General features: G+C 46.0%; 1 protein-coding gene across 9 annotated transcripts in view; it reads right to left on the bottom strand.

Moving 5' to 3' along the window:
• Positions 1-21,915, bottom strand: part of SHROOM4 (shroom family member 4) — a 201,905-nt gene that overhangs the window by 38,771 nt on the left and 141,219 nt on the right. For 7 of the 9 annotated variants that reach the window (XM_082375984.1, XM_082375991.1, XM_082375983.1 and 4 more), the window contains 2 exons: positions 6,178-6,312; positions 1,400-3,851 (listed from right to left, as the gene is read on the bottom strand). In XM_082375984.1, coding sequence (XP_082232110.1) covers positions 1,400-3,851; positions 6,178-6,312 — 2,587 coding nt within the window. The other 2 variants (XM_082375990.1, XM_082375989.1) reach the window with 2 other exon arrangements.

Here is a 21,915-nt window from a genome sequence, read left to right on the forward strand (position 1 = left end):
TGTAACTCAAACTCTTATCAAGATATACATCATCACCCAACAAAGTTCCCTCATGCCTTTTCCTAGTCAATCTCTGTGCTGCCTGCCACAGGCAACCACTGTTTTGAAAATTTTTCCCATAGAATAGCTGTTTTAGAACTTTATATAAAGGAATAGTAGAGTATGTACTCTTCTGTGTAAGGCTTCTTTTACCCCTAAGTTTCGTTTCTTCAAAGAATATGTATTGAGCAATTTCATACAGTAAGTCTTTCAGAAGTCTAGGCCTATGCAAAAACAGTTCAACACAGGAACTAACTTCTGGTTTGAATGCACCAGCCAAAAGGTGGCACTAGGAAAGACATGGGGAAGGAATCTGGCGGTAAGCTGGCAAGAGCATAGGGAGTCCTCCCACAAATACCCTGAAGGATGGTGGTGGCTTGTATTAGAGTTGTAGGTCATAACCAGGGTATAGCAACAGCCAGTTTAGACCTGGGTCTCTGCAAACAAAGCCTGGGAGACATCTGCAAGTTTTTCAGCTCCAAATATATTTTAAAGCAGGAAATGGAAGGGAATACATGCTGTTTTGGATCAGGCACTGAGCCTGGCACTCTGTGTTACACAATCTCATTTGATCCACCCAACTAATTCATGAGGCAGCCATTACTTTCCTCCACTTTAGAGATGAGGTAATAAGACTTTATTTAGTACTGGCCATTTTATGAGGTAAAAATTCTTTTCTTTTTCCCTTTAAAAAAATCACATAACTACAACTTTTAGTGGCTGGATGACTTGCTTAAGGTCACTCAGATACCAATTATACAGTCAGGATATAAAGCCCAGTTATGTTCATTTTGTGAGGCAAAAGTTATTTTATTGGGCTTCCCTGGTGGCACAGTGGTTGAGAATCTGCCTGCCAATGCAGGGGACACGGGTTCGAGCCCTGGTCTGGGAAGATCCCACACGCCACAGAGCAGCTGGGCCCGTGAGCCACAATTACTGAGCCTGCGCATCTGGAGCCTGTGCTCCGCAACAAGAGAGCCCGCGACAGTGAGAGGCCCGCGCACCGCGATGAAGAGTGGCCCCCACTTGCCACAACTAGAGAAAGCCCTCGCACAGAAACGAAGACCCAGCACAGCCATAAATAAATAAATAAATAAATAAATAAATAAATAAATAAATAAATAAATAAATAAATAAATAAAAATTTTTAAAAAAAGTTATTTTATTCTACCTCTCAAGATGAGGTAAGTGCAATTTTGATCACTGAATGTCTTGCCCAAGGTTAGTAAGCTACCACCTGGTGGACCCAGCACTATATAATTTTAAGATATTATAATTGTTATGTTTTCGAATGATTTACCTAGCTTTCTCCTCACAAAGAGAATAATGAAGCTCACCCATCCAAGAGCCAAGTCCTCACCTGCACTGTTGGATTCCTGGGTTTCCAAGTGTTGCCAGGTGCCAAGCTGCTGTCCTCAAGGGTACCGTGCTGGGGATTATGATAGCAAGCTGAACACCGGATGCACTGGTGGTGGTGGCACCGGCAGTTGTAGCAGTTTGGCATCATATTTCTCTTTCGCAAAGCAGGGCAGACTTCCCCAGAACAATAAATGCAAGGGTCATGGACTACAGCTCCCTGGACATTGCAGGAGTAAGAGCACGTCCTGCGGTAATCAAAATCACCACAGTGTAGTGGCTTACAACACATGGATTGTTCTAGACCTTTGCTTGCAAAACATTCTTTGTAAGTGGTAGTTTCTGACTGAAGGGGTGACATGGAATGATATGATTGGTCTGTGGCATGATAGGGTTGGTCTGTGGAGTGATATGATTGGTCCATGGGATGGCGCCTCAATTCCCTATAGCTGGAGCTCATTGGCTGGAAGTTTTGGTCAACAGGTTTTGGTCTCTGAGTAAAAGTCTTGCTATGAGTGGTTAAACCTGGCAAATGAGATGTAGATTTGCTACTCTCTTCAAAGAACTTTCTTCTGTCTGCAAAGGGCAAGAGGATGGCTTCCTCCCCAGCTTGGGCAGTAGAAGCCTTCAATTCCTTGTCACCTGGGTTGGAAGAGTTTTCCACGGCTAGTGCCACATGTGGCTGCAGGTTGTGCTCTGGCGACCATCTCCAGTGACCTCCACGGACTCCGCGGTGAACATTTGTTTTTTCAGAGTCTGAGGAGGATGGGTCAGATGCCTTCCACCAGGTGTTCAGGCTCAAAGAGGACTGGCCAGGTCTCTGGCTAGGGCTCATTCGTCCCTCCAAGCCCGTCCTAGATTCATGGCCCTCAGGGGCTTGGCTGAGGCACTCTGAAGACCTAGCCCTGAGTATCATGCTCTTGTTGAAGAGCTTGTCTCTGGGGCTAGGTGGTTTTTTATACGAAGACAGAAGAGATGAGTTAGAGGCAGGAAGTGGAGGACTTTCTAGGCGCTCCTCGGTCTCTTCCACTGGCTCCTTGGTGTCACACAGCTGTGACAAGGGACTCTTGCCTTTCTGGAGCTGGGCCTTCCTCCTCTGAATTTCATTACGTAGATTGGTAGCAAAACGCTCGCTCTTCCGCCGGTTTTGTATTGAGCGGCCCCGGGTCCCTCCATTTCGCCTACCACCCACCCGGCCACACTCCTTGGGCTCGCTGTCCCCTTCTTCAGTTGCCTCTGTGCGGCCAGCTACTTTAGTGGTTTGTTGAACAAGGGAGCCAGAGGCAGAGGACTGCTGGCTGGCCAATTCACTGTCAGCTCTGCTTGCTCTGTTTGGGTCCTGGAAACTTCTTTCTGGAGGGTGTCCATCAGCTTCTCCATGTGGGGAACTGCTTGGGCTCTGATGCCCCGAACCCAGAAGTCTATCATCCACTGGCCTGGTCTTTCTCTCTTTGCTGGGCTGGTCCTGGGTTCCTCCTGCAGGGGGACATGGGCTTTTCTTGCCTGTGTGGCTACTGTGCAAAGGGGATAGAGTCCACTCCTGCCCATCCTGCCCAGCTGGAAGCTCCGTCCCCTTGCTGTCCCTAGTATCAAGGTGCACATGCTGCAAGTGGGACACCAGTAGCTGTTCAGGGGCACTATGGCGATGTCCTGTGAGGTGTGGAGGGCTGCCAAAAGAAGAAGCCTTAGCTAGTTCTGCTGAAGCCTGGTTGAGTGGGCTGGAATCTGTGCTGGAAGCTTTGTCATATGCTTTTGGGAATCCAACAGCTTTGGCCGAGGCCTCCATCAGTAGATGCTCAGAGCCCTTCTGGCTGGATTCAGGAAGTTGGCTGAGCTCACAGTTCTGATGGCCCTCATTTGTCACTTGGTCTTGCCCGCTGAGGCAGCAGAACCTGTTAGGGTTCCTTGGGGATAGCATGGTGTCCAAGCTAGGTTTCTCCTGTTGCAAGGAGTCCACAAGCTCAGAAGCCCTGCTCTGCTCTCCATTGAGGAGTTGGGCTCTGGAGGCCTGAAGACTGTCTCGCCTCACTGGAGGTTGTGGTGGACCCCTGGCAGCCTTGGCAGGCCCTGAGTGGTGGACCTCCTGTGGACGGGATGATATCTGGGAGCTAGGAGTCAGGTGGCCCCCACTGGTACGCCGGCCACTTCCTGAGGTCTCGGCCACATTAAGCTGGCCATTAGGGGCCTTAGTTGGCCCTGGGCCTTGCATGATGCAGTCCACAGAGCCTGGCTCCTCTGGCCTGAGGGAAAGGGCACAGTCAGAGGCATTTGAGCTGGCCGAGAAGGAGCTATAGGCTGAGTCACGCTGATTGGGGTATGTGCTCTGGTCAATGGGCAAGAGGTGGCCCTCATAGGTGGCTTGGCCTGGTTGCTCCAGGCTCTCCATGCTGCCAATGGAGCTGCTTTTCTCAGTGCTGCAGTGCCGGGAGAGTGGACACCACTGCACACACACGTCACTGCAAGACACAGGACATACCAGTTAGTTACGTCACCAGATCCCTTTCCCACCTTGGCCAGCCCTGCCATGGGAAAGGCACCCATGTCACAAGTGAGAGAGAGATAAGGCAAAAGAGGAAGGAAGGGAAACAGGGGAACAGATGGACACTGGGGGTACCACAGAAATGTGGTAAAATGGGAGACAAGATGATATGTGGAAGAAGGATAGGGCAAGATCCCAAAGACTAACAGTGTGAGAACTCCACTGAGGGTTGTGCTCTGTTTCTCTGCCTTCAGTGAGTCTAGAATTGCTTCTGGACTATTGCTGTCCCCAGGGAGTCAGCTATAGCTCTCTGCTAGGAGAAACAAGCACAGACTATTAGCATTTGAGAGGGGCCCGAAAAGGCTGATTTAATTTCAGCCAGCCCATTTTGTAAATCAGTGGTTCTCAAATTTGAGCATGTATCAGAATCACCCAGAGGGCTCATCAGAACACAGGTGACTAGGTCTCATGCCCAGAGTTTTAGGTCTGGGTGGATCCTGAGAATTTTACTTCTGACAAGTTCCTGGGTGATGCTGGTGCTCTTGGTTCAGGGACCATGCTTTTGAGAATCACTGGTGTCAAGCAAGCCCTGCAAAGGAAAGTGATTGTGAGGATGTGATTTTCTCAAGATCGCCCAGCTCTAGTTCATGGCCCAGACAGGGCCAGAATTTAGGCGTCCCCCTGTTCTTTTCTTGGTAATAGTAATCCTCACCATTTACTGAGGACCTACAATGTGCCAGGCACTTTACAATGTCTCATTTCAAACTGAAGGGAAGAGATTATTATCTCCACTTGACAAATGAGAAAACTGAAGCTGAGAGAGGGAAAGTAAACTGACAAGCTCACACAGCAGCTAAAGAAGCAGACCTGGAATTTGAACCCAGGCCTCTATGAGTCTAATGTCCTAGGTCTTCTGCTACACTGTCTGTTAAATGTAAATAATAGTAATATCTGTATCAGAGGGTTGCTTTGTGGGTGAAATCAGATAATAAAAGTGAAGCTCTTGTCGCAGCCTGGGCACCTAGCGAAGGTTCAATACCTGGAGCTGCTGCTCTCTTGGTTGTTGTTTTCATGGCTATTGTTATCAGCATCCTCTCTACTACGACTTTTGATACTACAGTGGTCCCTGCCCACCCAGGCCGCCCTCATCCCCCATGGCAAAGCCAAACCGGGGAGAACAAAGAAGCGACTAGGACCAGACACAATCTTGAATTTTAAGTACCATTTCCCACACACAAAGCCAAACTGAGCCAAGTCATGCCAGTAACACCCTGTGACTAGAAACCCAGGAGGTTGCAGGCTGCCCTCAGAAAGGCCACAGCTCCAAACACCAGAGCTGAGCGGTGGCGGGAGCCCACAAGATCCCCCAGGTCAGCCTTTCCTAATTCTTGCTCCCTGCCTTGCCCCTTAGCCACTCCACTTACTTGACCTCTGGGCTAGGAATCCATCAATTACTCCTTGGCAAGGAGATCTGCTACCCAACCCACCACCCTTCCTGCTGAAAACCGCCACGCCCCCACTCAAACAGAAGCCAAGCTCAGAATATATTTCTGTGTATTCTCCCAGAACAAAACTGCCTCCGCCTCTTCCCTGAGCCCCTGGCTTCCGATGCCAGATAAAGACACCGAGTCAGGACAAACTCAACCCTTAGCTTCCCTGAGCCTCCTCAACAGAAATCCCTTCTCAGAGGGAAGATCTTGTTGTGGAAGGGAAAAGGCAGCTGAGGCCAGCAGCTTTGCTGGCTCCGGGCTTGCTGAGAAAGTTCTCTGAGTCTGCTGGGCAGCTGTTTCAACCACAGACCATGCCAAGCACCCTAAATTGAGAGATCCTCATTGCAGGTGGACCCTGTTATTCAGGGAGGTTCCCATTCTGAAAGCTTTGGTTCTGTGACAGAGCTGGGATGAGAGGAACAATGGATGAGGTCACCATGAGTCACTGTAGCTAGAGAAGAGGACCAGAACCCAGTCCCAGGGCCACCGATATCAGAGACCAGGATGATGCAGAGGTGCCAGGAAAAGAGACTGCAAAGGAAACAAGGTGAAAAGGAGGAGAGAGTGGTGTTTTGCAAGTCAAGTGAGGTCAGTATTTCAAGGAAACATTTTCTAAAAGGAAAGCGACTGTCCCGAAGTCACAGACAGTTCTCAGTAGACGAGGACCAGAAGCCAGGCACTCTGGAACCCCACCCCATTTTCCGGGATAGCACTCTGGGCTCTACAGCCTCCAACGGGGACTAGAGCAGAGGAGAAGGAGTGGCTGGGTGATCTAGCCTCTACCCCGTCTTGAGGGGAGGGTTCTAGACTTACCTCGTGTTGCAGCCGGAATGCCAGGACAAGCTGAAGGCTTCAGAAGGGAAATGCATGTTGGTGGCCGCTTCAGGGCATCCCTCCAGCAGCTTGGCCACATGCCATGAATGTGGCCTACTGACGGGGGCGTTCCTCCTACAGTAAGAAAGGGGCAGGAAGTCAACTTAGGGAACCAGAGGTGAAATCACTTCCCAGGCAGCTTCCGCCCCCACCCCCTCTTTCCCTTAAATGAAGTAGAACATCTTGCAAGGAGCTGGTGTAGGAATCTTACCGGCCACCCCCTCAGCTCTCAGTACTCAAATCTCCTTCACCCCAAGGACAATCCCTGGAGATACAGAATGTTAGCGTCACAGGGCTCTTTTGCTCATGGGTGTATCCCAAGCGTGTACAGCAGTGCCGGACGCATAGTAGATGCTCAAAAAATATTTGTGGAATAAGTGAGTGCTGCTGCCCAATGAACAGTGCGCCCACCCTAAGTTTTCTCTGAGAAAAAATTCATTCTGGCCAATCTTCCCATTTTTCTCTAAGAAAGGGATAGGTAAATGACTGAGAAGTTTGAGCAAGTCAACACTAATTGGCTGCCAATTTTTGGCTTATTCATTTGATCAGCATTTGTTGTATGTGTCTTGTGTACCATCTGTACATAGCTCTGGGGATACAGAGATCAATCAAATATGGCTTTGCCCTTGAGAACTTACAGATTAGTGAGAGAGAAAGACCTAATTCAAATAAAGCATGGTAAAGGCATTCAGAGAGTGAAGGATAAGGTGGGCACAGAGGTGAGGTCCCCAAGTTTGTAGGCAAAAGGGTGGCAAGGAGCCCCAACTCCTGCCAGGGAGAATAGAACGAGATGATGGATGGTGTGCTAGGCTGACAGGGGAGACCGGCTGTTCAGCAGGACAGGGGTGAATAAAGGGAAATGGGCCTGAGGCCAAGGCTCTGGATACAACCACAGCGTCTGCCTGGTGCTGGAGGCTGCAGCCACAACTCTTGCATTGACTGGCTTCTACAGGACCCATCCCTGTGCTCTGGTATATTTCACATGAATAGATGCCACCCTTGCAAGTGGGGAAGAATGGGATGGGGAAGAGCATGTATGGGGCATGGGTAGTGCCAGAAGATAAAGAGATGATTGATACGAGAGAGAATGAGGGGAGGGGGGAGAATAAGAGAGAGGGGAAAGGGAGGAGGGAAGGGGGAAGGAGAGAGAGAGAGAGAGGGGAAGGGAGGGGAGGGGAGAGAAGGGGAGGGGAGAGGAAACAAGGAGAGAAAGATAGATGTCAGAAGGGCCAGACAGATGACAGAGATAAGAGGGAGAGATGGTACAGAGAAAAATAAGTGACAGAAAGGGAGAAAAGTCTGAGAAAGACTATAAGGAACTACACAGAGAGAAATGGATGACAGAGAACAAGATAATGACAGAGTAAGAGAAACAGACGATAAATAAAGGAGATGATGGAGAGATAAACAGATGATAGCTTATTTACTAATTTATTCATTCATTTACTGTGGCAGATTCCATACTAGACACACTGAGGGAGCAGAGTTGACTAAGATAAGGGCCCGTGTTTTCAACACTCTTGTTATAGAGGGGGATAAATCAGCTCTCTACCTCCCAGGAGCAGTAGTAGACAGACTCAAGCTGATTCCATCCTAGCTGGGAATGCCCCTCACCCCAGCGGAAACACAGAATATCCCAGCTGTGCAGAGCTCTAGAGGGCTAAGGCCTAAAAAGGTAGTCCTGAGGAGAATGACCTTGCTGGGGAAAACATGTGTTGAGCGGTAACAGGCCAGACACAGAGAAGGAGGTGTAAGAGGAAGGGCAGGGGAAGCTGCCTACCAAAGGTCAGGAACCAGAGCCACAGGTCAGCAGCAGTGGCTAAAACTTATGGGAAGGAAAGGAGGTGAGGCCCCCACATTTAACCACACTGTTCTATTATGGATTCAGAGTGCCCAGCAGGGAGGCACAAGGCACTAGAAGACCTTGTGGGGAGGCACCTGCTCCAGAGTTTCACACACAAAACCATGATGCTAGAAACCTCTCCAGCGGCTGTTACCCAGAAGTCATCCATTAACAACGATTTATAAAGCATCTCACAGATGTACTATGTACTAGTACGTGCTAGGTACCATGTGTATCTACTATGTACCACATTTCTAGGCACTGAGGATACAGTGGAGAGCACGGCACCTCTCTTATTTTGGGCCCTTCTTCCACATCCAGCATTCCTGAAGTTGAGTGCAGAGTTTAAAACCTGGGCAGTCAGCCTTGATACCACCTTCTCCCCAACCATCCAGTCTCTTACTGAATTCTACTGAGCCTTCTTTTACAGTATCTCTTTGGCTTTTCCTCTTTCTATCTCTCCCCCCGCCCCCCACCACTATTTCCATTGAGGCTATTCCACATAATCATTTTTCTCCTCCACAGAGCCCGCCACCCACAGCTCCTGTTCTAGCCTTTAACACTTTGTGTCCAAAATGCTGTGTTAGTCTGCCAGCCAGTCTCACCTTGTTCCACCTCCAGTCACTGCTTTTAGATCATATCATATCAAACACCAATTGGATTGTGGCACTTTCCTATTCAAGAATCTTCACTGGCTCCCTATTTCTTAACCTGTCCTGCAGCAAATGTAAACTGGATCAGACTTTCAAAGCCCTTTATAAGCTATCTTTACCCACCCAGCCCAACCTCTCATGTCTCTGTTCCAACCACACCCTGCAACCAGCTTTGTGGCTCTGCTTTTGGTTTTCTAGTAGAATCTAGCACAGGCTCTGGAATTGGACCTTGGTTGGAATCCACCACTTAAAAGCTCTGTTGCTTTAGACAGGTGCCTTCACTTCTCAGAGCTCTAGCTTCCATGATAGTAAAATGGGGATAACAGTACCTAATTAATGGAGTTGTAAAAAAATCAAATGAGACCATGAATGTCAACTGCCTAGAATAGGGTTTCAGTTGTTACTGTGAATGTTCCCTCTGCCTGGAACGCCCCCTCTCATTTTGTTACTCTAAATCCCACCTGTTATTCAAGGTACTGCTCGAGTAACGTATACTCCAGGGAGCTTGTCCTTAGTAATCTAGTCCCCACAATTTAGCCCATCATAATATAATGTTTGATATTGCTCATCATCATTTCATGTACGTTAGTCTCATCCTACCAACTATACCAAGCCAGCAGGCAACGAGACAAAAACAAGTGAGACAGATCTACTAGGTTCATAGCCTAACTACCATTTTGGATGTGTGATTCTGTGTAAGTCACTTAACCTATCTGAGCTTTAGTCAGTTTTCTTATCTAAAAAAAACAAAACAAAACAAAACAATAATCCTTACCTGGCTAGGTTATTGTGAGGAAGAGAGAGAATATTCTCAAAGCATCTGGGACACATACTGATGCATAACAAGTGGTCAATATGTAGTAGGTACTATAGTAAGGGTTGTCAGCTCAGGCTTGTCCTTCTCGATGGTTTAAGAGTACTTCCACCCAGATTTGTCCATCCACTGTCAAGGTTCCACTAGCATCACTCCCTTGCCACACTTTGAAAGATAGCTTACAAAGGCTCCTACTCTCTCTAGGGTTTCTCCAGGAGTGGGAAACAACCCTAACGGAGACAGAAGCAAGGCAGTGGGGGCTTTGGGACCACCTGGGAGAAAAGCACGAGCTGCAGGGAGGAAAATCCCAGTGGAGGAACTATAGCCAGAGCTGGAGCCTTCTAGCCCTAGATTAGGAAAGGAGAGGAAACTATCTATAGGGTCTAATACCTGGCCTATTATTATTCCTGAAGAGCCCTAGACTTGGAGTCAGTCCACACTCACATTCCAATCCTAGCAGTGTGACCTGGGGCAAGTCACTTCTCTGAGTTGTAGATTCTTTATCTGTAAAATGGAGATGATCACCATCCCTTATTCATGAGTTAAAGTCTGGATTAAATGCAGTCCCACGTGTGAAATCACTCAGCATCGAGTCTGACGTACTATTAACTTAAAAAAACATAACACTATTAACTTAAAAAAATAACAACAGGGACCGTTTATTGGATACTTAAGATGTACCTGGCACTGCACACTTTGCATGCATTAGCTGATTCAATCCTCACTCCAGCCTTATCAGTAAGCGCTATTATTATGGTCCCTTTACAGATGCAGAAACAGAGACACAGAGAGCTGAACTGCTTTGCCAAGAACACACAGCTAGTAACCAGCAGTTGAGAATGAGGCTCAGGTCCTCCAACTCTTTTTAGGATACCACACGACCCCGCCTCCTCAAAGAGGGATCTATCTCAAAAAGCTTATACACCTAAGGCTTCTCCTAGCCATTCCTTCAAGAAGCAGTCAGAAAAGGGAAGTCTCAGTAGTCCTAAAGTTTAAACCATCCCCTCCTCAGGCAGTGGGGAAAGAGGATGAGGAGAAATAAGCACAGAGGTAAGAAAATGCCAACCACCAACCATGTAGCTCCAGGCCTAGCTGTGGAGGCAACAACCTCTTTCTCCTAAGGCACTATCATTAAACACACACCCTATCATTCACTACCCCCAAATTCCTTTCTTAGGAAGCAAAACGGGATATTGAAGAAAGAAAGCCGAAGGGGGAAGAGGGAAAAGCAGCCATGATGGCCATGGCTACCAGTAGTACCTACCATGGAAGTTGCCCAGGATGGGGAGATGGCTTAGGAGAGAGCTGGTTATCCAGCCAGCTCAGATGCTCCTCAACAACCCCTCCAGCCAGCCCCCTGGGCTTCTTTCTGCAGGCTGGATCCTCCTTTAGCAGAAACCCATCTGCCTTCCTTTAAGTCCTCTTGACAAGAGGGGCCATCAGCCCAAGCCCCTGAGTGTGATTCAAGGGGCTCAAGCACAGCCAGGTCCCAGTTCCAAGAACAGAAAGGAGTAGCACTGAAGGCAAGGTATGGCCATCAGCCTGGTTGGGCCTAGAGGAGGCCACAGCCTTAGGGAATGAAAGGCAGTGTCAAGAGCTGGATAGGAGTGAAGACGCTGCTCCAGAAACCAGCCAGCACCCTGGTGGCAAAGGGAAGGATGAAAGGCAGTTCCAGCAGCATAAACAGCCCCCCTGTTCCCTACTCCAGCCTCCTCTGAGCCCTGGCCCGCCCCCTTCCACAGCTCAGAGGCCAATAAGGAAGCTGGGCCCCCAGCCACTGCTAGAACTCAGGAAAGGAGCAAGGAAATGATGTTTGGGAAAGATAAAGCGGGTGTCTAAAAAGAATTTTTAAAAATACACGTAAGTGAGAGAGAAAAATACCCCAGACACATACACTTAAAAGAATTCCTGTGCTTCCTGGACTGGGTTGACCCCACCCAGCCATCTCCGCAGGTCCTCTGGGCCCCAGAAAAGGAAAGCTCAGATCAGCCAGGCCCAGCAGCCTCCAGGTCCAGAAAAGCAAGTAGCACTACAGCTGATTTTACATAGATGGGGGCAAGTAACCTAGAGCTCTCCCAAGATGAATGTCCTGCTGAGATAGAAAGATTCACAAGCCATTCTGGGCTGTATTTTCAGGGTCTGCACGTCCTACAGGCACCTGAGCAGATCCAAAGGAAACTGCATTTCACACCAGACACTCCAACTCCAGAATAGTGCTGCTTGGAGTAAGCACCCCTGCCTCTGCCATGATTTTGCTCTGACCTCTGGCAATTTACTCCCCCTCTATGGGCTTCTGTTTCCTCTCTGCAAAATAAAACATTAAAGTCCACTGTCACAAACAACCCGTCCAACTATGGCATGCTCTGACGTAAGAGTCCCAGGCCCGAGCCTGGGGGTCCACATGATGTCCTCAATGACCTACGCAACAGCCAGAACCCCGAGCAGCCCCACAGGAGTTCGTTGCACACACGAAGCCCAAGCTCAGGCATCAGAATTTGATTTCTCTTGGGGATTTAGAGTGAGGGTTTTCCCTTCATAATATTCCTGGATCCCCACTCCAGTTTCCCTTGGCCTCTGGTCCCAATTCCAGCCATTTCTGGCCCCTGAGAGGGTTTATGTGAGCTTCCTCAGGACAAGAAGGATGCCAGGGCCTTCGCTTTCTAGGGAAATCATGCCGGGAGGCACCTTCCCCTCTCTTCCCTCTGTACCTCCTAGGGAGGTTTGGGTGGACTTTTGTCTGTTCCACAAAAGGCAGGTGCCAAAGCCCTCCTTTGGTAGTTAGAAGTACTGTAAGGGGGGAGTTTGGGGATTTTATGTGCATGTGGATCTGGCTTGGAGTCTCAGCTTTCCCACCCACTAGTTGTTTGGCCTTGGGCGTGTCACAGAGCCTCAATTTCCTCATCTGCAGTGCATGCCGGGCGCGTGATAGGCATTAATATTAGGTTATTAATATTGTCCTCTACCCCAAATAATAATGGGCAAGGTGTTGTTAGTGGCTAGAAAAAGAATGTCTTCAAGCCAAATGAAGAGGAGAGCAAAAGGACTAATTAAGAGAAGGTTCAAAAGCCAAGCCTAGTTCTCTAGAGTAGCACTCCTTAAACCTCAGTGGCCAGACTAATCACCTGTCCATCTTGAATCAGATTCTGATTCAGTAGCTCTAGACTGGGCTCCAGATTCTGACTTTCTAACAAGCTCTAGAGTGATGGTGATGCTGCCAGTGTGATAACCACATTCTGACGATACACTGGGGAATATAATACCTTTAGTGTCAGCAGTACACTAGGGAATAACCCCTGGTCTGAAACAGCATCAGAATAAACAGTCCCTTTTAATGTCACTATTGAGGCCTGGGTACCCAGCCTCTACTCAGTAACCCAGTCCATAAAAATGCTTCCCTGACCCCCCCCCCATTTCCTAACAAAATAAAGAATAACAAATTTGATAGCAGTCTGGCCCTGTCAGTGGCCAGGTGGGCTGAGGAAGTTTTGATTAAAGGTGCAAGCATGTTCTTGGGACTGGCTCAGGTAGGGAGGCAGGGTGGGAGCATGACAGTTGGGTAGTCACCAGAGGAGGTGATATGATGGGCAGATGGGCACAGATAGCATATACTGAAGAAATCCTTGGGCAGAGGATGATTAGAGAGGAACGTGAGCAGTTTGGCCAGTTTGGGATTTAGAAAGGAGGCTGGGAGATGGGGTGGGGGTAAAAGAGGTACCCTCTCCCTTAGCAGAGCTAAGTTCCAGACAACATGAGCAAGTATCACCTCCGATGTTCAGGGGAAGGAAAAGATGACTGCTTCTTTTCCAAGCACTCAGAGGATAAGAACTTGGCGTGGGTGCAAGGAGGGTGAGCACATGCAGGCAGAAGCGGCAGATCTGTCAGAAGCTGGCTCCCAGAAGAGGACTCATAAAGGCTGTTGTGAAAGGTGGGGGGAGGGAGGTGGACCAATTCTAGAAGGAGTCAACCTCTGGCTGCTGTAGTGGGGTGTCACCCCAATACCTTCCGACAGCACTACCAGTCTCTGAGCCTGGCTCCCAGCAGACCCCTCAAGAGCTACTTGGAGGGAGGAAGGTAGAGGGCAAGCAGAAAGAGAACCGGGGCTCTGATCCAACCCAGGGCAAGAAGAAAAATATGGCCCCTGTTGCTTGGGGTTATGCTTAGCCTGAGGTCTGGCCCATAACCTACTGCAGGCTCTTTCCTTTTCTGAAAGTGTTTAGATAAGGAGAAGCACAAAAGAGTGTCCTTGATTTGCTCCGTTTACTTTCTGTGGCTCTTCCAGCCTCCCCGACCCCAAAACAGCACATTCCACCTGCCCCACATGAAGGAATCCATGCTCATTCTGGCCCGCTCAGCAGGAAGGCAAGCCCGCACACAGCTGGTGGACAGAACAATGCATGGCTTGTTTATCTGACAGGAGGAGGCAAAAGCCGCTTGATCACTGTAGAGGGATATAGAGCTCTGAAGGCCTCCTCACACCCTCACACTGTTAGCTGGGGGACCCTGCAACCTGGTGATCTGGAGACCTTCCTTATACAGACCCAACCAAGGGAGAACATGTATGTGTATGTAAATGTGTGAATGTATATGTCTGTGTACATGTACGGGTATGTATGTATCTGTGTGTATATCTATGTGTATGTGGGTGTATATATGTATGTATAATTTAAGAGAGAACTTTTAGGACAAGGCCTTTCTTGTCAGTTGGGGAGCTATAATTTGGGTCATCTGAGATACAGGTACTTTACATAGAAGGGACTACCTCCCCTCACCTCTCGGAATAGCCAGGTCAAGTTCTTTCATGTAAACCTGCTGGATCCCCCTCTCCAGCCTCCACCTCAGGATCCATTCATGGCTTAAAGGAAACCCAGGGTAGTGAATAAGAAAGGAAAGGGGTGTTGGGGTGAGAGCAAAGACTCCCTGAAATGCTGTGCTGCGTGTCAAGGGGTGTCTTTTGGCTTTCCAAGTAAAGAGCAATACCCTCATCTGGTTAGGGCCTTTACACTTGACCTTTTGCTTTCATTTCTCCACTTTTTCACATTGGAATCTTTAAAACACAGGGACACCTCTTTTTCTAAAGAAGGTTGGCACGAAGCAACCATATGAATGATGTGGGAGAGCTCTGCAAATATTAGGGGCTAGATAAATGCTTAGTAGTTTAGAAACACAGTACTTGGAATTCTCTTTCAGAGTGGGCTGTGAAGCATACTCTAGTTTCTCTATGTATAGTCTGATAACAAATACCCATCATAGACTATTTCTTGTCAATGATCCCAAAGGCAAGGAGGTGGATGGTGCATATTTCACAGCTTCTAGAAGCAAGGGGAGCAAGTCAAGAATCTGAATAACAAAGAGGGCTTTTCTCTCTTCCCTTATATACAAAAGCTAAGGGTGCAACACCAGAGGCCTGAGGGAGACTTCAGAGGAGCACATAGGGAAAATGACAATAGGTTCACAGAATCCCATCTGTTGAGTCAGCTTCTGCTGTGATGCCCAATTTCCTAAATCAACACCCAGAGTGATAAAGAAGGTGGAGGATGTTTGTCCTCCAGCTCCGATTTCTATCAGTAATATTTATAGCATCCCTTGGGAAGAAGGTTACAGGAATAATATAAGATTTCCTTTCTTTTCCCTTTCAGCCAAATACCTCCCTCAGCTCAAACTCAGTATCGGAGTACCAATTTTCAGCAAAATGATGGACTCCACAAAAGTTTTGCCTAAAGTCAAGTCTCAAAACCTTTAGAATTGCTTCTGGCCACTCCCTGAGTCATCTCCACTACTAAAGGCATGAAGCCCAAAGACAACGTCCAATGACAGTGAGGACCTAAATACAACCAAGAGAACCTACTCACTCTGCTTCGAGCAAACATGACAATGAGGAATGGCCAATGCTCAGCAGAGCTGGAGCACAGTGAGCAAGGTAGACAGTACAGGGACCTGAGGTTGGGGAAGTGTCAAGGCCACATCATGGAGTTTCCAAAGGCCAAGATAGGAAGTTTGTGTTTTATTCTCAGTGTAGTGGGAAGTAAGTCACTGGAGGTTGTTAAGCAGAGGACTACCACGATCTAAGTTTTATAAAAATCTCACTTGGCTGATAGATTTAGGCAGGACAAGAGTAGAAGCCAAGGAACTAGTTTAAAAAGGCTCTTATAGGTAAGAGATAATGGTGATTTGTTCTAGGGAGGAAGCAGTAGGGGTAGAGAACAGAGGTTTGATTAGAGGTATCTTGAAGAGGTAGAGCTTACAGTATTTGTTGATGGATTGGCTGTGGATAGTGAGGGAAAAAGAAGAATAAGCCATGACATTTGGGTTGTCTGGCATCTGTACCTTCTTAGCACAGAATTCATTCCCGAAACTGAGTCATTAGTAGTTCTTAAAAAAAAAAGTTGGCAGTCTTTACCATTCTTTTATTCAAGCTTTTATGGAGCTCCTATCTACATTTAACGTGCTTGGAGAGGTACTATGGAACATGCCAAAATGAAGAAGATATACTTCCTGTGCTCAAGAAATTTATAGTGTGGTAGGGGGTGAATAAAAATAGCTAAGTAACTAAACAGGGCAGAATATCGTGTCATAAAGGAAGTGCTAACAAAATGAGAGTTTAAAAAAGGAGAACAACAAGGATTTACTGTACAGGGAACTATATTCAATATCTTGTATAACCTATAATGGAAAAGAATCCAAAAAAAGAACACACACATATATATATACACACATACATACATACATATCCGAAGCACTTTGCTGTACATCTGAAACTAACACTACAACATTGTAAATCAACTATACTTCAACAAAAATTTAAAGCCACTCATGTAATAAAAACATTATTAAGCAAGTAAGCTTCCTTAATTTTTGGTTGAAAACACTATAAAATTGCTGTCTAAAACCAGACAATGAGGAAAAAAAGGGGAAAGTACAGCTGATTGAATCAAGGAAGACTTCACAGAGCCTCTGATTTTGAAGACTCAGGACAATTTCAGCTGGAGGAGACTGGGGAAGAGGTCATGCCAGGTTTTGCAAAAACAAGAGTGGATAAAGCAGGAACATGCTGAAGGAAGAACACAGTTTCTGTAAGGCACACAGGAAGTAAAATTAGAATGATGCAACAACACGGTGGGCCTTAAGTGTCAGGATAAAGCATTTACTTTACCAATAGGCGAGAGAGAGGCTTTCGAGGTTCCAGGATAGGAAAGCAACATGGTAAAAGCATATGTTAGGAAGGTTATTCTCATAGCCACATGTAGAATTAATTATATGGATAAATACTGAAAGCACAGTGAAGTGAGTAGGCTAGTGTAATAGACATAATAAAAGGTAGAAGTAGAGCAATGACAGTGAGGGTGGAGCAGAAGGGAAGGATGTGAGAAAGGACATAAGAGACAGAATCAAGAAGCTTGGACTACTGATTAAATATGGAGTAGAGAGAGGAGTTAAGGTGACCATGAAACACCTAGGAGAATGGTGGTATCACTAATCCAGATAGGGAAGTTGAGAGCCAGAGCTGGCTTCAGGAGTCATGAGTTTGATTTGAGACATGAGCGTGTTTGATATGCTGTCAAATAATGTAGATAGTCATGCCCAGCAAGCAGCTTGACATCTGGGCTGCAGTGCTAGAAAGAGGTTAGGGCAGGGTATGGACATGTGGTCATTATCCACAGAGAGGAGGCAGCCGAGGCTGTCGCAGTGGATGTGACTGCCCACGGTAAATGCGTGCAAAGGAAAGAGGGTGGATGACATATCTCTACAGAACACCTACAGAGGAAGAAGAGCTAATCAAAAAGACAAAATAATAAAATGCCATTTTCAATGATATTGGCAATATATTTTTTTAACTAAGTGTCAGCAAAGTTGCAGGGAAAGAGGCATTCTTATACACTGCTGAATGGGAATGGATTGGGTATACATTTGCTAGAGGGAAACTTGCCATATATCATCAAGAGACATAAAAATGTTCCTACTGTGCTTGCTTTAGCTGACATATACTAAAATTGGAACAATACAGAGAATATCAGCATGGCCCCTGCACAAGGATGACATGCAAATTTGTGAAGCACTGCTTATTTTTTCTGGAATTAGACAGTGGTGGTGGTCATACAACCTTGTAAATATACTAAAAACCACTGGATCTCACACTTAAAAGTAATGAATTTTATGGTAGGTGAATTATACCTGTTTTTAAAAATGTTCCTACCCTTTAATCTAATCTTTCCGTTCCAAGGATTCTATCCTAAGAGAGCAATTAGAGATGCACACATTGATTTATGTACATGAAGTGTCATCGACTGCAGCGTTATTTATAATGGAAAATTAGGAATATCCTAACTGTTCAACATTTAGGAAGTTAGGTGAAGTACTGTATATCTACATGAAGGAATAATAGTCTGCCATTACAAAAGTGAAAAAACAGTATACAAACCTGTATGTAGAACCAGCCCAATTCAAAAAATATATATCCATACACATATATTCATGTATAAGCATACACATATTAAAAGGCTGGATGAAAATGTACCAATATCTTACCACTAAGTATTTACCTCTGTGTGGCAGAATTAAGGGTCATTTTAATTCTTTATACCTTTAGAAAATTTTAAAATTTTCTACACTACACATGTATTAGTTCTGAATGAGAAAAGGTTTCCAAAGAAAAAGGACACCCTTCTACACAGACATATCATTTACCCTGGCAACTGTCTAATACAACTGTCTGACACATTCCTAAGTTAGAAATCTGCAATTATACTTATGATTCCACTTAACTCTTTCAAACATCTGGATTTTGCCCTCAGGGAAATCAGCTCAGAGCCCACCAACCTAGCAAAATGGTTTCCCCAACAAATGCTTTCCTGCTTGGCAGTGGATTCCTCTGTTTATGCTACTAATTAAAAAAAATTCCATCTGACAGTTTTTTACCCCAATGTCAGCACTAGTTGCTATTCTTTGCTGTGAGAGGTGGCCAGGGCTGGAAGAACGAGGAGCAAGTTGAGAAGAGGCCAGTCAGAGGAAACGGGAGGTCAAGTCAAGGTCAGCATTATGGCCATGCCCAGTGGGTTAAAAATTTTTTTACTACTCAGGGCCTGCTTGGCTTTAGTTTTTCCTAGGCGCCTGATGGACTTGGTGGGACAAAGTTGTGTGGAGAGGGGACAAAGCACAGGAAAATCTGCTGGGGGGTGGCAGCAAGTACTATTTGTGAAGCCGTTTAACCGCTAATATTTACAGTTCACAAAGAACTTTCATACACACCGTTCTATTTCATCCTTCCAACAACCTTATAAACTCCATGTTAGAAAAGAAGAAACTCAAGTTCAGAGGTGAAGTAAATCATACAAGGCTTGAATCCAAGTTCTTTGCTTCCAAATTCCTGTGTTTTTTTTCCTAAACAGTAGTTCTCAAAGTCTGTCGAATAGATCAGCATCAGCATCACCTGGGAAATTTGTAAGAAATGAAATTCTGGGGCCCCACTCCAGACCTTTTGAATCAGAAACTCTGAGAGTAGAGCCCAGCCATCTGAATTTTAACAAGCCCGCCAAGTGATTCTGATGCACGCTCAAGTTTGAGACACATCACTCTAAAGAATGCTATCATACATTTGAAAACAGATTTTCAAATGGCTTCTTTAAAATACTGGCTGCTGCTGCTTTGACTTATGCGGGGTCTTGTCTTCCAAGGGAGCCTGGGAACCTTCCTTCAACTTCCAGTGGCTATGTACACAATAGAGGGCAGCTGCTTGAATAGAATTTGGGCGCCAGGGCCAGGAACTTCTACTTCATGGTGAGGCGCATCCCAGAACCAAGAGGGCAGTTCCCACATCACAACTTCCCGTGTTGAGTGGAGATATGAGCTGGCAAGCAGCTGCCATATATCTGTCCCCCTTGCTGAAGTTTCTCTTCATAAAGCTTTCACATGGTCTCGCAATGCTCTGCATGAGCCGCTGAGAAATTCCCTGATCTGATGTATTTACGTTTACGAACCTCTAGTTCATCAAGCTTTTCATTTCTTTGGATTTCAGTTTGGTTTTCTAATGGATTTGGAAGCAACAATTTAGAAAAAAATAGACAGCAATTTGAACAAAATTATTTTCCTTCTGGGGAACCTGGACTCCCTACTCCCGCCTCCCCAGCCTACTCCCTACCCAATTTCCTCACTGCAGGTAACTGTTCTCTCTCTCTCTCTCACACACACACACACACACACACACAATCATACACATTCCTTCCCCATGGGATGGAGAACAAACAAATCAGCAATTTTTTGTAAAATTGGACTTGATTTATATTGGATTTTAACTTTTGTCAAGGTGATGTTTATAAAATTGAAACAAAACCCATGCATGGATATGGATTTAATTTGAAAATGCTAAAGCTGAAAGACAGGATCATGGACTGAAAATTATAAAGTTTTCAAAATTCTAGGAGTGAACAGAATTTGTTGTATTTCCCCTTCTACACAGGTACTTGCATTGAATTCATTCCTTTACTTATTCATTCATTGATTCTTTCATTCATTAGTTATTGAGAGCCAAGAAAGCACTGTTCAAGGTGCTGGGGACAAACCAATGAATAAAACAGACTAGACAGACCTCATGGGGCTCAACTCAATAAATATATAATATGACAGGTAGTGCTAAGTGCTATGAAGACAGAGAAAGCAGGGTAAGGGGTAAACTGTCAGACAGGGCTATGTGAGGGCCGATCCTATTTTAGAGTGTGGTCAGGGAAGGCCTCTATTAGGAGGTGATATCTGAGCAGCGACTTAAAGTCAGGGAAGGAGCCAGGCGAATATCTGAGGGAAGAATGTTCTAGGCAGAGGCATCAGGCAGGGCAGTGGTCCCAAGATAGGATCAGCTTGCCATGGTCCAAGAACCATGAAAGCCAGTGTGGCTGGAGCAGAATGAACAAGACAAAGAAGGGTAGGAAATGAGGTTGGGGAAGGAGCCAAGGGCCAGGTGAGTGGGTCATTGTAAGGACTTGGATTTAATTGTAAGACTGATGGGAATAAATGTGTCTATCATGTGTTTAACAGGTGCCAAGGAGTCTTAAAAAGTCTACACTATGATCCTTGCCCTCAAGAAGCTTCAATCTGTCATCCATTTGGGGAAACAAGCCAGAATTACAGGAGACTTGAAAAGGGGTGGGGATTCTTGCTGACTCATGTATACTTGTTCCTAATACTAACGAGCCATCTTTAGTAGAAAAGAGCTCCAAAGGAGAAAAAGGCCTGCCTCCTACGCCAATTTGAAAAGATTCTTCCACGCCATACTTTAGGCGTTTTTATATCAAAAGCACTTATAGCGTTCACTATGTATTACAAATATTAAAACATTTAATGCTCATAACAACCCTATGAAGCAGGTGCTACTCATCTCCATTGTGCAGAGAGGAAAATCAGAGGTTTGGAGAGGTTGAGTAACTTGCCCAAGATCACAGAACTACAAAGTCACAGAGATCGTATTCGAACACAGGCAGCCTGACTCCAAAGCCCATGTTCTTAACCACTATTCTAACCTGCCTCACCTACAGGTAGAGATAGAAGGATGGGAAGGGGGGCATGATGAATCTACAATTGAGAATAAAAGGAAAAGTCTCCCAGATGTCCTGGGTGACCAAGAAGAGTTCTGGGGCCTATGGGAGACCTGGGGAGAAGACTGAACTAGCTGGGGAGAGAGCTAGAGAAACAGAGAGCCAGTGAAAAACTGTAAGCATGACAATGGCAGAATCAGATCTGCATTTTGGAAAGATGTATCTGCTAACATTTTTAGGGAGAAAAGAAGCAGGTGGACCAGTTAGGAAATGAATGTTATAGTCCAAAGTGATCTATGATTCAGGGATAGAGTGGCAAGGCAGATTTGAGGCTTGTCTGAGAATGGTCTAGGAGGTAGAACCAATAAATCTTGGTTCCCAGTTGGACAAAATGTGAGGGGTAGAGGAAGGAGCCCAGAGTGTCTGCCAGATTTCTCACTTCAACAAATAATTGAGCCTGTCACCAAGAAGAGGCGGGAGGGAAATTAGTCCAATTTTGGACAAGTCGATTTTTAAGTTTTTATTTTTTAAAGCAATACTTGCAAAAGGTAAACCATTCAAACAGTACAAAAGCATATACAATGAAAAATGAGTTCCCCATACTCTGGGGGAGACCATCATTAACAGGTTCTTGTTTATCCCAGAGCAGCAGTAGGCATAGTGTTAAGAACATAAGCTCTGGAACCAGACTGTCTAGATTTGAATCTGCCACTGCTGGCTGTGTGGCCTTGGGCTAGTTACTTAACACCTCTGCCTCACTTACATTATCTGCAAAATCGGAATTATAATAACAGAATACAAAAAAAAAGCATACTAGAATACTGTTCAGAACCTTGCTGTTAGTGTTTA

Source organism: Balaenoptera borealis (assembly GCF_965194805.1).
Source record: "Balaenoptera borealis genome assembly, chromosome: X".
Lineage (NCBI taxonomy): Eukaryota > Metazoa > Chordata > Mammalia > Artiodactyla > Balaenopteridae > Balaenoptera > Balaenoptera borealis.